Source organism: Portunus trituberculatus, chromosome 48, assembly GCF_017591435.1.
Source record: "Portunus trituberculatus isolate SZX2019 chromosome 48, ASM1759143v1, whole genome shotgun sequence".
NCBI classification, from domain to species: domain Eukaryota; kingdom Metazoa; phylum Arthropoda; class Malacostraca; order Decapoda; family Portunidae; genus Portunus; species Portunus trituberculatus.
In genome coordinates, this window is record NC_059302.1 from 6,557,229 (window position 1) to 6,573,424 (window position 16,196).

Sequence of the window (16,196 nt, forward strand, 5' to 3'; positions counted from 1 at the left end):
GGCGGTGGGTCAGGCTGGGCGTCTAACCCTCGAGAAACCACGACGGATATGGATTTGTCGGCAGCTTCCTAACGGTTTTTTATTATCTAATGGGCGGGAATGGTGGGAGATATTGCATTTGAGGGGCGGCCATTAAAGGGGCAGAGGGCAGACACAGGACGGGGACGGGGCAGTGACTGACAATTTTTTTTTTTTTATTATCTTTATTACTAATGACTTTTAACTGAGGACTTTAACTCTTCCTGCGCATTCCTTGCGTGTATATGATTACAGTTGAATGGATTTTAGAAATAACTCACTAATTCAGCTAGGATATCAAGTGTTTCGTTCTTTTACATGGAAACTTCTGTCGTTTTGGTTGGTTCATGACATTTACCAGCCAGCGATCAAGCGCTGTGCTGGCCCGAGTGTGAGCGAGGTGTTCCGTGGTGGTAATAGTGAACTCGTCCACCTCTGCTCACCCGCCCAGCACACGCGGCGACTGGCGGTCGTTCAGCATATAAATGGTTTCATTGTTGGTAATTACAGTCATAACATTACAAAGCAGGCGTTTAGCGTTTATGGAGTCATTTTGTAGGTAAGCATTAGGGTATTTTTAATTTGTAAACCAGACCGCTAATAGCAAGCTTCTCAAGGACAAATTAGAGACTGCTGTTTTAATGTATTCATCTATCCTATGGCAGGTAAACGAAGTCTTTTGTTGAGCTGGATTTACTATTGTCCTGAGCTTTAGAAGGATTCAGCGTGGCTTGTAGGCGACACTATATTGCGTTAAAAGAAGACAGAGAGAGAAAAAAAAAACATCTTTTAATATTGGCTTGTGAGGAGGGACATAAGCAACACATGGTAATGCACACTTTAGTATAGTGAATATGATATTAGTTTTTCATTCATAATTTGAAAGACCAGCTGTTTAATAACATTTTTCTTTCTCTTCCACAGATATTTGGGAGCAAAGCAGACTTGCAACTCCATACCCAAATCCATATGAGAGAGGCCAAGCCTTACAAGTGTTCTCAGTGTTCCAAAGCCTTTGCCAACTCCTCGTACTTGTCCCAGCACACACGCATCCATCTGGGAATCAAGCCCTACCGCTGTGAGATTTGCCAGCGCAAGTTTACGCAACTCTCTCATCTTCAGCAGCACATTCGCACCCATACGGGCGACAAGCCTTACAAGTGCCGCCATCCGGGATGTAACAAGGCTTTCAGCCAGTTGTCCAACTTACAGAGCCATTCCCGATGTCATCAGACTGACAAGCCATACAAGTGTAATTCTTGTTACAAGTGCTTTGCGGACGAGGCCTCCCTCTTGGAGCACATTCCCAAACATAAGGAGAGCAAACATCTCAAGACCCATATTTGCCAGTATTGCGGCAAAAGCTACACCCAGGAGACTTATCTGCAGAAGCATATGCAGAAACATGCTGAACGACCAGACAAGAGGCCTTCCCTCACAGCCCATGGCATTCGACAGGATAACCCATATTGGTCCAAGCCAGACTCCACCGCCCTTGAAGCCATGGACAGCCGCATGTCGGAGACTTGTCTTCAAAATTCTCTAGATCCCACACGCCACCTGGTTTCCCGCGAGCACCTTGACCACCGCCCCGAGGAGCTCCGCCACACCCCCGCCCACATGCCAGCTTCCAACATGTCCTACGACGCTATTGCCACCAAAACGTCGTCAGCATTCACACCGATCCAGACGAGTATGTTGCCCATCAGTGGCGGCACACAGCTGTCCATGGCGTCATCTTCACAGCGCTACTTCCCCTACGAGCCCATCAGTTTTCCCAAGACGCACACACAGATGCCCTCCATGGACGTCAAACCCAATCAGTTCCCCAACCAGCTCATCTCACTCCACCAGATCCGTAATTATGCCCACCAGCCCACTATGAGCTCCGACCTGCTCCTCAAGGACAAGGGTGTTACTCAATAGTGTGTAGAGTGGAGCGCGGGCCTCAACCAGGCCCCGACGTCGACTGGGAGTGGGCCGCGTCCGGCGGCCTGCGACTCAGGCGCTTCCCTACGGTGCTGGGGCCGCAGCGTGTGGACCGAGCCAGTAGGAGGGGCTGAATACAGGGTATTGATGGCACGGGGCAGGGGCACGGGAGAGGGCGCCGCCTGGCAGCAGCAGCAGCAGAAGCAGCTGTGGCCACCACTCCCAGCGAGAGCCCAGTGACGAGTTGTGATACGTGCCTGGTGATAGCTGGACGAGGTCTGAAAGACAAGTCGCCTGACTCTAAGGAACGCTCGCTTAGCAGGGAAACGTTAGTGTAAATGTGCAATAACCACACTAAAACGCATAACGACAAGCATGTCGCAGGAACTGCTTCTCACGTATGTTTGTGAAGATTGGTACAGTTAAGGACTGGCCGGTACGGTTGTGGAGGTGTGAGGAACTGGAGAGGGATGGGGACGAGTGGAGTTAAGGCGAGGTGGTGGTAGTGGAGCTCTGGACTCCCACTTGTAGCACCAACAGCACCTACAGCAACAAACAGCAGCCGAGTGCTGTCCCGTACAAACCCACCAGAATACAGTTCACGTTCCTCTTCACTGTTACAGTGAGCAACTCTCCGATATCGTGATAGCTAAACAAGCAATACTGTTACTAGTTATGGTGCCTTCCACCATCCATCGAAACCCATAGAATTCCCCAACATTTTTTTCCTTTAACTGTAGCACAAAACAATTTAATTTACTCTCAAACACTATACGGGATTTTCTACAACAATGTTGTATTTTCATATATTTAGTTCTCTATTACTTGTCACTTGTTGCTCTTTTCCACCAAGCGTCCGGACTTGCTCAGTGGCAGCGGTTGGACCCGGCCACCGGCACCATATTATTCACAAACCAGAGCATCTTCTGTCCCTTGTGATAATGTATTTTACATGTCTCACTGAACACGCCGGGACGCCAGTATAGTTTTTTTTTTCTAATATGTTCTACCTCTAAGAGTATAGACGGTTCCAGATTACATTTTTTTCAGTACCTTACAAAGTTTCTGCCAGTTGGCCCCCTGTCCTCGGGTCTCTCGGCCCTGGCGTCTGGCAAGGTCTCCCCCTCCCCCCAGAGTCCCTACTGCTTGGACAAGGACTCTTAACCCTAAACCTCGTTGCCCACGATGACTGTCCTGCGAAACTCGCGGGCAGTGCTAACCTCCTCCATCCAGGAAGTATACGATTATTTCTACGTTTGTCTCGTGTGTGCATCAGATAAAGTCTGAAGTCTCTAGTAGTTGCAGATTCCCCATAATGAAACATGGGTCTTAAGAAGAGCTTCTGGCAGACTCAAAAATATGTGTTTTTTAAAGACTCACTTTAGATACTGTTAGTCTATTGATTTATTTTTTCTCCGACCAAACCAGTGTTTGAGACCGATTTGACGGCTCGGCATTCGGAAGACTGTAGATTTCTGGTGAATCCTGCCAGGGGTTCACATCTCATGATGTTCAATTCTCAGACCTCACTTGAGTCGACTTTGTAAAGGCAATCAGGGGCCAAGCATCAAAACTCCACGTGTTACAGTAAACAGCACTTCCCGATAATCTACATTCTTCCGCCAACACTTACAGGTACTTAACACTTTGACTTCAGAATCTAAGGACACTACTTTTGTATGCTGCAAAAGTTCTGTATTATGCATGGGTAGAAGGTTATGAAAAAAAGTACTTAGTAGGGTACATAGCTAATAACGACTCGTTACTCTGTTTCCTTTTTGTACTTACGACTATAGGGAGTGAAATAATAGGATAATGTTGGTTCGTTTTTTTCTATATATTTGCATGGATAAATAGACTAGCAACATCTTCTGTCGTATATATTACGAAAAAATAACGTGATGTTCATAGACAAAGATGGCTTAAAAAAAAAAAAAGTTGTCCGAGTGGATGTGTGAGTGCGTTGAAGGAGAGTTGGGAGACAATGTACTCTTGCCCACCGCCGCGCTGTGGTAGGCAACAGCATCCTTGGGGCCGCATTGTGGACACGCGCTGAGGCTGAGCCGCGCCAACATGTCAAAGTTTCTCACTGCATTATTCTGATGGGAGGCTAGCAGCGGAATTTTAGCTCATTGAAATACAAGATTTACTCCGATAAATTAGCACATTAGCCAGCTCTGCCACAGCCTTCCGGATCTTCCATACGGCCCTTAGAATGTGAGTCATGAGTGATATTTTGTACAGTAGCCGCAGTGAAAGTCCAACCTCCCCAGATGATATTATTGTAAGTGAAACTTTACATCAAAATGTGTTTGCTCAACATAGCTACTTGTTCGTTTGGCACGTTAAGAATGTTTGTGTTATTGTTAACTGAAGTGTTGACTGTTATAAACGGCTCACAAGTCACACTTGAGGGGGGTTCTCGTACTCGATCTGGCCAGCCCAGCCCATTGGTCTTGTGAGGGGGACGGGAGCCCAGCCGGCCCCGCCCCGCCTTGCAAGTCGTGGCCGCGGTGGTTGAGTCGGGCACCAGAGTTCCTCTTTCTGGGGAGCCTCTGTAAAGCTAAAAGTCCAGAGCCTCAGTTGGACTCTCTTGGATGTCCATCCTGTAACACTGCAGAGCATTCAGCGGAATGAGCAATCCATCCCTCAGGGCTTTCTTGAACCCTGAGGGAACCCGGAAGCTCATAGTAGAAGTGCGAAAGCTTCCTAACCAACCCTCCTCGCCCTCAGTCACCCACCGCACCCTTGTTGTCCAGGTCGTACACGCCCGATGAATAAAGCAAAATTATGTAATTTCAGTTGTATTAACGGTTAGGTTCCTGCAGGCTTATAAAAATACTTGAAAACATAGATTTCATAACTGCAGGTTGAAGGAACAGTAAAAACATTACACAATGGACACTTAGTGGCTTCCAAGACGAGATCTTTCTGTATAAAATACTTTTTTTGTTTGGCCTTTGCATCATTCGAGCTATTTCCTGATAAGGGCCCTTCTCTTTTCATTCCTTCCCTTGCAAACCACTTCAATTTTTCACTCCCTATTTTTTTTTTTTTTTTTTTTATTATTACCTCTCACGTTCGATCTAAGGCTCTGGACTAGCAAGGCTCACCCGCTCGTCCTCGCAGTATGGGTGATCGCTGCGTGCATGGCTTAACTGAAACCTTCAAGAGCTTTTTTTGTTGAGTCAAAACAATCGGTGTCAACCCTGTGAATTCAGCCTGTGTTGTCCCCTCTCCTTGCCAATGATGTGTCTGTGTCTGCTTGTAGCCCTGTGTATGTGTCCGACCCTCTCCCTCTCTACTTTTTTATATCCTTCATATAACCTCCTTTGCTGCGTACCTTGTCTTCCCAGCTGTCTTAAGTTTTGGCGGCTTGGCCATGGCCTTTACCACCGGCCATCATTTCGGCAGCCCGGACTGGGGTAAATCATACTTCAGCCTCTTGCCCGCCTAGGCGCGGCTCCCAGCGTGACGTTTGTGTATCCAGCTTTGAGTCCGTTCGTTCATAATTCACTGTGACAGAGTACTTGAAATATTTCTTTTTGCGAATGAAATACATAGTTACGTTATGGTTTATAGGAGTCGTCACAGTAATGTTTTGTTACTGACACATTCAGACTAAAAGGGGCGCCTCGTGAGGTGTGACTACTTGAGCTTGAAGGGGACTGGTGTGCTGAACGGAGCAGCAGCCAGAGATCATGTGCGTCCTTTGCTTGTTTCAGGTTATTTCTCACTACCTACAGTGTGTAACGCTGTCTAAATTGCCTAAGCTTAGTTCTAAGGCTTGGTCCACCTCGCCGCACAGTCAGCTCTCGACGACCTCGAAATACCGCTGAGGTGTAAACGGGTGCACATCGCATAGACTCCTGGCGGCGCCAGTAGCAGCTGCCTAAATTCTCCCGGTCACACAGTTGTTGACAGTTCTAGTGAGTCTATGATCAGGGCATCTGATGCCATTCAGATGAAAATTAGATAAATAAATAAATAAAATTGTTAAACAGATAAAAAGAGGTAATCGCTTGATGTGCATAAGCTCGGGCAAACTAGATTGACAGGCCAGACTGAGGGTATTACTCAAGTTACACCAAGGACACCGCGAGCAGTGAGCAGTACGTGCGTTCTCACGCTGCCCAGTATCTGGAACTTAACTTACACTGAAAGAAAAAAAAAATGTTTGCTATGGTGCTGCGTCCCCGTTCCTGGTTGGTTATCATTTGTTATCCAGATGTTGCATTTTAGTACCGAGTTTACCGTCGTTTCACACGTTTCCGTTGTCAAAAGGTGAGGGCGAAAACAGTCCTCACCCTTTTAGGCTGTTGAGAAAGATTACAAATGGTTTCGTTGCCCTACTGCGGTAGTGGAGTGTAGTACAAAGTAGGCCGAGTAAGATTAAGCTTAGATTTAACATGTTAATTGGTGGAAGGATCTTTCTCAATGAGCACAGACCCAGGATTATTTTCTTGACACAAGAGTCGGGTGGTGCAGTGTCGACGCTCTCACCTCCAGTATCCATGACACTTGGCTAAGTCCGCACGTCCCCCCTCCCCCCGTCGCTGGGGACCATTTTTACAGGGTATTTTATTCTATTATTGACTCTGTACCCACCCCACTACTACCTCCACCCTCGTGTATCTCGCTTGTGCGTGAAACAGACACGCTCAGTGTTGCCTGGGATGCCACTTCCCATTTTCTGTAGTTATAGACCATTTTTATTCGTTATATTTTATTGCTCTTCTGCCCTTTGTGTGCCCCGCTTGGTCGATGCTTGTTTGCAGATGAAAGGATGGAAGTTGTTTTTAAAATCACATCTCCTTGTAGTAATATTCGTAGTGACCATAGTTTTTTTTTCTATATATATCTATCCCTCTATCAAATTTGTGATAGCGCAACCTCGTTATATACATAGTGTTATGTTAAAGGGGATGATACCACGGTGGAGACAACCTCGAGCACGGGGACGAGCTGGGCTGCAAGTTATGCGCACTGAATGTATTGTAATATAGTTCTATTAACTCTTGTGTTCCTGAAGGGTTAAGAATGGTGGAGCTGTTGTCGTTTCTGTACAATTATGTTTGTTCAGTCTTGTAAGCATTAACTGTTTATTGTGTTGATGAGGGTTTTTTTGTTAATTATATTCTTGAAAAGGAAAAGATTAAGACTCAAATAGTACATGAAATTCTGCAAAGATGCCATGTAATACAAAAATAAACGGAAATAAGGGGCCTTTTAGAGCATAACAATAATTGTAACTGATTTGAATAACAAATCTCAGTGTAGGATTCTGAGTAGAGGTTTACCTTTATTGTTATTATTATTATTATTATTATTATTATTATTATTATTATTATTATTATTATTATTATTATTGTCATATTATTAATGTCATTATTATCATAACTATTATTATTATTATTATTATTATTATTATTATTATTATTATTATTATTATTATTATTATTATTATTATTATTATTATTTCTATTATCATTATTATTATTATTTTTTTATTATCATTATTATCATCATTACCATTGTTATTGTTATTATTATAATAATAATAATTATTATTATTATTATTACTATTATTATTATTATTATTATTATTATTATTATTATTATTATTATTATTATTATTATTATTATTATTATTATTATTATTATTATTATTATTATTATTATTATTATTATTATTTGATGCTGTATATTTACCCTTGTTATCCTGTTTATCACTATTATATCACTGTACCATGATTATCACCACTAGAGGGCACAGGTGCGGCAGTGACTGTACATTATAGCACCGTCTGTACGTAGGTGTGCCATTAGAGGTCTTGCTACTTTGTTCTTTATTTTTGTTGGAATTTATTTTTTTCTTCCTGGTAGGATTGGGAACATGGTTTATTGTCATTACTATTAAAATTATAATTACCATAGCGTTCAGGTCATCCCATAGGCGTTTCTGTCTTTCTCTCTATCTCAGTTCTTACTATTTTACACTCTTTATTTCCTTTAATTTTAATATGTGTTTTTAGAATAATTAAAATCACCCATGTATTTTTTGGTTTGATTTTTTTTCCTTCCACCATTTATTTTCTGTCTTTTGGTTTTGCTGATTTATTTTTCATAGGAAACAACTATGGTGCTGGTCTGTGAACTATGCATGGCTGGGTAGCTTAGCACGAGTGACGGAGATCGCCGAACTAAAGGAGAATATTTTGGTATACGCGGTACTGTGATAAGTATGGTTGTACTACACTGGTGACTAGGTATGTTGGACCCACAAAATTTGCACATGGCTACTACGAAAATATTAGCAAGACTCCGCAGCCGACAAATGCTCCAGGAGTTTATTTGCCCTATATTTTATACGAATATCATTTATAGAATCAACTACCAAACAATGTCTGACCAAAGTTCCTATGATAGTGAATATTGTCCTCAACGATATACCCTCTCTCCCTCTTATACAGAATTATAACGATTAAGGTGTTAAGAGTTATTGTTAGTGACCTTTTCATTATGTCCCTCACTGCCATAGCGTCAACAACTGTGGCCTGCCAGACGTAGAAGCAAAATCTCTACAACCTGATGATTTAAAAATAGAGATATAGAGCATTCGACGCCCGGCAGGCCTTGGCATAATCCAATAGAAGGGAGATCAAGGCCTCCTCAGACTCCCACGTGCGACTCCTTTACCTTTGCTATAAAAAATATTACCCCACGCAGACAGAAGAAACGGACTCAAGTCATTGCTGGATCAGTAGCCGTCTCATATAGAGGATACCTTTATCTTTCAACAAACACTTGGTACATACATAGTCGTAGGCATCTGGTAATGACTTGGATTTCCACCTTATTTGTCGTAAGCCTCATTTTCCGTGTGATGTTGAATGGACTACGAGCCTGTGTTAGGCTCCATGTAAGACTCAAGCGTTCGCTTTCTCACTCGACAATTCGAGCCAACTAGTTTCCCTAAAAAAGGAAATGTTAAATGCCTGCATTCATTCACCTCTGAACCTTCTCAGAGTGTCTATTTGTCTCGTGGCACCTGCACCAAGAACCAGTAACCTTTTGGTTGGCCCACGCTTAGTAAAGTTGTCTCAAAGTGATCTGTGAGAAAACGAACGGTAAGGCTGACCCAAGCGTCATGTGTTGCTGCCATGTGGATGTGTTATTGTCGCGGCCCCGACTGCCCACGCCGCCCGAACCTCACCTAACCCCAGGCTGATTTGTTTTTCCCCTTTTGAAAATCTTTGTTTGCGACTGGGACATTGATGACGAAGTTGCTGTGTGGGAATTCGGAGCTACAACTCAAGCAGGTCAGGAATCAGTAGCGCCTCAAGTCTGAGCAGTCACTCACCCCTGCTGGTGCTCCCCGTACAACTGAAGGTATACGATGATTACATATCAAAATTAATAGGTGAAAATATACAACATTATTTCACTTTAAAGTACATACTGTATTGGTATAGCATTGGTATGTCATCTACGTTTTTAAGTCGCAGTGTCAGATATAGTAGTGTAAGTCTTGATTAGTGACACTCCTAACACATAATAGAGCCTGTCATAATATAGTGCACAGGTGGGTGACTTCCCGACTTCCCGTCTTCCTGACCTGGTGATCAGTCTCTGAATGTTTATACTGTCGTGTGAGAGTGAATGAGAGAGCGTGAAAGCATGAGAAAATATTGTAATATCTAAGTGGTTCCTTATTTCTGTTAGTTACCGACGAGTCTCCACAGCGCTCTTCTGTCGTACTGACCACGAACATGACCCCACTGCCAGTGCCTCCCCGCCCTGGTGCCACTCGCTCGCAGATCACACGGGGGCACACTCACTGCATACACGACTACTGAGGCACGTCATGAACACCTTCAAGGAGTCCAACACAAAGGTCCCTTATAAATCCAGAAATTCCCTCAGCCACGCACTCTAGTTGAATGTATACAAAATCAAGCGACAGTAAAGAGTCACTGGGAGTCATCAATTGATTAATGTTACATGCGCTACGGTAATTTCTCCTTGTTGTTTACTGGCATCTGCAGCTGGTGACAGTGATCTTGCTCCACAGCACAGTTTGGTGTTGATTCAGAGGGAAGGCAAGGTGGTGATGAGGACTTTTGTCAAGGAGTTCAAATGTCACCTCGGTAGTGTGGCAGGGTCTTGGCGGTGACCTAGTGGGTATGGCACTGTGCCTGTAGTGCCCTGTGAGCGCGGCGTTGCAGGGCTCGCGAGGCATGGCTGACCTGAGCTCATGTTCCGCGGCGGCGCTTTGTCCTAGAGTCCAACAGTTGTATTGGTTCCTTAAAGAAAAAAAAATATTCGTCTGACAGAGACCCTTCCCCCTTCTCCATTAGTAGATGATAGAGCCGACTCTCTCACTAATCTAGAGGTGTTCATTTACGTATTTTAGCAGTGATTGATATTGTCTACATAGGGAAGATATTTTACAAGTATTCCTCCGATTTTTTTTTTCTTTGAATGCGTTGGGTTTAAGATAAAAATATTTCGGTAGACTATTGAAGATTACTGAATACCTGTATACATATGTTGCTTCTAAATAAATTTTAAACCCATCAAATGGAATGTCATTTTAGTATATTCTTTATATTATACCATCAATATTTATCAAAACAAGTGATAATAGACACACAGCATAGCAAGTAGTAATGGCAAACAGTTATAATAAATCCCCAGGAGGTTTAGTGACTCAATGAACATGAAATGAAACATGTAAACAATGAAGACATGATAAGCCAATCTGAAAACAAAAAGCAAACCAAGAGCCACCATGATGAGCGCGCCAGTTTGGTGGTGCTGAGGCTGCACGCAGGGAGTTCGTTTAAAAAAATATCAGATGGAATTACAGAACCCCATTGGTGTGCCATGTCATGTATGTTAGATTTCAATTTTCCATGTCGGATATTCTTTTTATTTCATTTATTATTTTTTTAGCTTCGTTTCCAGAATTCTATCATGGTGTGCCAAAAAATGATTAAGTCCGGTAAAATAATCACGTCATACTACATAGACTGTCAGTCAAACACCGGAAAGCGAGGAAAATATATGGTAAATACCGTTTTCTTTAATCAATCACTACACTGACGGGCGACAGATGGCTCTCCAGGCGACCCTGATAGGCCGTGGAAGCCGTGGACAGAGGAGGCCCCACCTTGGGTAAGAGTACACGTGTTTCCTTACTGAGTGAGAAATAAGCCTACAGATACAGCATGAAGGATCCTGGGAGGCTTCAGCGACCACGAGGAGAACCTTAACATCGACCATGTGCATTGTTCTTTTATGTGAGGTGAGAAGCATACTTGTGTATAGTGTAAGAGAAGGCAATGTTGTGTAGGTCCGTGTCATTATTCTCGGCATACGAGTTGGGAACAGAGATGGTGGTTAGCGAGCATATGAAGTAATGTGAGTTTCAGGTTTGAAAAAGTATGGCTTTAGTGATGATAAGGCCCATTGTCTGCATCAACAGCTCATTTATGTGCACTTGTGTTTCATTATTCAATTGTAGAGAAAATTATTACCAATTACCAATGTCATTTATTTTTTTGTTACTGTTGATACATTAGTATTTCGATAACAAACGTAACTTTTTTATTATTTTCAAACGAGCAAATAAAACATGAACGCAAAAATAAGATCTGAGAAAGAAAACGGATCGGTCAGGGTGAAGCTGATTCGAGTTTGGTACCGAATGCATAATGCTTCATCCCTCATCCTAACTAGCTGTTCCCTCCCCTGAGGCTCTGGTCCTTGCCGCCCATTCATCTAGCCAGCATTGCGTACACACTAGCGTCATGTTCTCAATATTCTTAATATATTACCTAGAGAGAATGGAAACGGTAATACATGTGACTCGCTTTGGTGCAGGAACATCTTATGTTATGATTGGGGTGAAAAACGAAATGAAATTATTAAAAGCAAGACGAGATTTACACTACCTGACTGCTACCCTCCCAGCCCAGATTATACGTATACACCTTCCATAATATGTATATAACTAGGCTAAAGGACAATATTAATTCCTAATACACGCTGTAGGAATCACTCCCTTCCAATTGCACGTCTTTCACGCAGCAATCACGCAACTAGTTTGATCTTCTCTGATCCAGAGTGATGAGTGAGAAATAGCACATTTCTATACGTAGTGAGTGTGATATTTGATGGAAGTACGCCTTTAAGCTGATTACTGGAGACGTAACAGCATGACAGATTATAGTTTTGGAATGAAAAACACCTCGGTGCATCATCTATCATACACCGGATTTGACATTAGGAATTGGTTAGAACTTACCAACGAAGAATAAAATTATTTCTTGCTTACACACTTTTCCCTTAGCGAGGGAAGTATTTTCAACATTGCAGTTCTTGTCCGTACATTTCTTAGCGTGGAAAAAAAGAAAATATCGACACTGATACATTATTCCTTATTGAGGTGCTAATTGTTTTCAATGTACTATAGCAATAATACCATATTATGAGCATTTTTCACTTCCCTTTGTTTACAAAAACCATATGCATTAAATACGTAAATAATATTCGCAGCCATGTGATCTTTCTTGCAAGAGCGAAAGTTAATGATGTAAATCCATCAGAGTCGCCTGAAGCACTTCCTGATTATAATGTTTCTTGACATTAATGAATCATATTACTGCCATGTCAAAACTCACGTTTTTGCATATTAGTAAAACCAGGAAGAGTGGTTATGTAGTGACTGCTGTAACGAGATCAATGCAGTGCAGGCAGCAGGGTACAGCAGCAGCCCTGCCACTCAACAAGTCAGCGGGCTGGGTGAATGACGGCGCACCAACTGTCAAGGTGTTGCATAGTTCATTACGCCTAACTTATTCTCTCTCTCTCTCTCTCTCTCTCTCTCTCTCTCTCTCTCTCTCTATATATATATATATATATATATATATATATATATATATATATATATATATATATATATATATATATATATATATATATATATATATATATATATATATATATATATATATATATCTGCATTTTTTTCTTTGTTTGTCGGTCGCGACTTTGAATTCAAGAATAAAGAGAACAAAACCAGTAAAAATCCGCGTTGATATCTGTGACTTCAACAATCATGTTTAATTTCATATTCAGCAAGCAATAATGGCGCGATGTCTGAGCTCTGAGTTACACCCATGCAGCCTTCTATTCATTAAGTGTCGCATCATTTTTATTCACATGATATACAACAGAGACTGACCAACTAGGGAGGAAAACAGGAAACCACTTGTGTGGTGCCTATTCCATTTGTTTATCTTTATTTCGCAAACCATTTATTATATCTTGATCAAGAATTATACGACTGAGCAATAATTATTATTATTGGCTTGTGAAGTTGATTAATGATGAGATAAAATCTGTGACTCGTGTGTACGGAATGAAAATATCCACCTAATATATGTATTTTTTCTTATTCTATTTAACACTGCCTGATTTATCAAGATGGAAATGTGAAGGGGATAAACTGAATCTTGTCTCACCTAAGAGGAAATACTTTTAATTCATTCCTTTCACTGTTTGACATTTTTTTCTCCATGGTCACTAACGATATCTTGGACACCGTTTTGTACTTCAGACTCCATTTAAAGACTAGGTTAGCCTCACATTCTCTCTTCTTTTCTGTCTGCGCTTTCAAACATATTTGATACTGCTCTTAATGTTGACAAAGGAAGACCATATTGAAAGTATTCATTTGCATGCAAGTATCACATTCACCACTTCACTTTTATGAATTCCAAAGTTTTTACAAGACATCGTAACCACACATTCTCTCTCTTTTCCTGTGTGTCCATACAAACATATTTTTCAGTGCTCTGAATGCTGACACAGGAAGATCAGGTGTGGTCACACTCACTATTGATCATGTTCTTTAGCCTTTAAGGACAAATGGAACCTCAAATATTCCCTTCTTTCTTGGCTGTTCTTGCAAATGTATGAAACAGTGTTCTGAATGTTAACAGAGGAAAACAACGCCAGTAAATGTTGTAAGTAGGGGTTACATTCATCTCATTCATTCTCTCTTATAATTTCCGCTGCGTCTGGTTAACTTTATCCAGCGACGACACCAGGAAGGCTTGAAATGACATGACTGGCAACATAATGCAAGACCAGGAAAGTACGTGAGAGCAGCTGTAAGTGATTCATTTCTTCGTACAGCAATTGAATCACCTTATTTTCATTTCTTCATCTCGGTCGATAGGACACTGGCTATGGGAAAAAAAAACTCTTGGAAATCATTAAATGGAGAATTTTACGCGTGACTATTGCGTTTTAATCACCGGTGAAGCTTTATTAGATGAAGGGAAGGGTTACTGTAAGTTGTCTCAATGCGGATATCATAGTCGACTTTAAGTCTCATCTTTGTTGTAAAAGAAAAAGCCAAAGAGCAAGATGAAGATGAGCGCCGACAAAGCCTAACTTAGTCCGTGCTCCAGTTGCTTACCTTGAATTTACTCTGAAATTTATGCGCCATTTGTAAAACTTTTTGCGCATTTCTGTCGCCATTTGTAGTGCTTTCTCTCGGCCTGTTTGTCGGATCAGTTAAGTGAATTAAGCTCTTTAAGGTCGCCACCTGCAGGTTTTCATCCGCTGATTGGCTTCGAATCCAGAGAGAATTATAATTTTACGTGTTTGACTTGCTATCAATTCTGAAGTTGTTTCTATGGAAATAACATTTATTTTCGCTTCAAAGTTTCGATGAATGCTTTGACTCTCGTCCATGCAGCAGAGGAAATGAGGGTATTTTCACTTGGTAATCATTTGCCTCCACAAAGAGATGAGGCGGAGAGGAACAGGACGGCGGAGAGACACAAGGGGTTTGTTCTTCGATTGTTTTATCTTTCCAGGAAACGCCGCGAGTCACTGAGCCGCGGAGTAACGAAATCTTCCTCCGTTGTCCCCAGAAGAATGTAAATCAACAATGCCATTAGTCACGGTCAAGTTTAGCACTATCATTTGTTGCATCAGCACTGTCATCTCTCGTGCTGCTTCCCACACGCCTGACTAGTGCATGCAAGGTAAAGAAAGCACGGTCTTGTCCGTTGAGGGAGAGGAATAGTGGGCGGCAGAGGGAAGGCAGAGTTGACCAGACAACGACAAAAGCAGTAAGGAAGAGAGAAGAAGCAAGCACACAGAAGAGAACAAAAAAGAATTGTCATAAAAAAGCAACAACACACGCAGGTAACCACGTGAAATCAAAACAAGTAATATTTATGGTTTATTTTGCTCAGCGTTTCCTCGTGTCATTGTATTTATTTCCTGTTTTTTTACTCCATTGATGTAGCCGACATGATGTTGCTGGTAAATTATTTGTATATTTATTTATTTATTTGCTTATATATTTGTGTGTTGATTTAGGTAAATGTGACGCGAACGTTTATTGTACAAAACAAATGCTGCGAATATAATAATAATAGTTAGTGTGTTTGGCGTCGGTGTAGTTTGCTATAAAGGTGACCGATCTAAAAAGGCGAAGGTTGTTCCAGCGCACAAATGGAGAGAGAATGTTTCCTTCGAGTTGACGCAATGGTGACATTTCATAATGACGGGCGTCTTGAAGATCACGGTGACGCCACACGTTCGACCTCTCACCACTGAACACACTATTTATCATGGCAGGCGGTTCAACACTGTGAGAACATTTAAGGCTGTACATTTTATAACGAGTAAGTGCAGAAGAAGCATGATGTCAAAGTGTTGGTTGTTCAGATTCCCAATAAGATACTGGTCGAAAAGCAGGCTGAGGGAGATAGGAGCGAACATTGATGTAGAAGGTAGCAAAGGAAGGTGATATTACAAGTGAAGGAATAGAAGGTGTAGAACAGTGATGGTGAGAGGTTGGCGAGGTGTGACGTAATGCGAGAAGCAGATATACTCTTGATAAAGTTCTTCCTAGAAAGCTAATGGCTATACTTCCAAAAATGTTAATCCAAAATTACATTAACCTTTTTACTCGCCCTGATAATTAGGTTCTTGCAATTCGGTTTCCTAGACGCTATAAAAAAGAAATTAGGTATTAGCTTTATTATACACTTTTACCGGGCAGGTGGTGAGGGAGGAGGCAAGTGTCGGGGAGAGGGAGGAGATTCTCAAGTTTCCTCAGCCTTCAACACTACGGCCAGTAAGTGTAATTTTCGAGCGTGAAACATTATAGGTCATTACCAAAAAACATCCTTTAAGACAGGGACAGAAGGAAAAAA

At 41.8% G+C, this 16,196-nt stretch overlaps 1 protein-coding gene and 1 long non-coding RNA gene across 9 annotated transcripts in view; both read left to right on the forward strand.

The window, feature by feature from the left end:
* LOC123498391 (zinc finger protein rotund-like) overlaps positions 1–7,094 on the forward strand; it is a 538,442-nt gene extending 531,348 nt beyond the window's left edge. For all 8 annotated transcript variants that reach the window (XM_045245490.1, XM_045245489.1, XM_045245493.1 and 5 more), the window contains one exon: positions 943–7,094. In XM_045245490.1, the coding sequence (XP_045101425.1) occupies positions 943–1,944 (1,002 nt within the window). In that variant the 3' untranslated portion in view covers positions 1,945–7,094. The remainder of the gene's footprint in view (positions 1–942) is intronic.
* Positions 7,095–11,122: 4,028 nt separating this feature from the next.
* LOC123498869 overlaps positions 11,123–16,196 on the forward strand; it is a 77,099-nt gene continuing 72,025 nt past the window's right edge. Inside the window, exon 1 of the long non-coding RNA XR_006672816.1 lies at positions 11,123–11,257. This is a non-coding gene — a long non-coding RNA (uncharacterized LOC123498869). The remainder of the gene's footprint in view (positions 11,258–16,196) is intronic.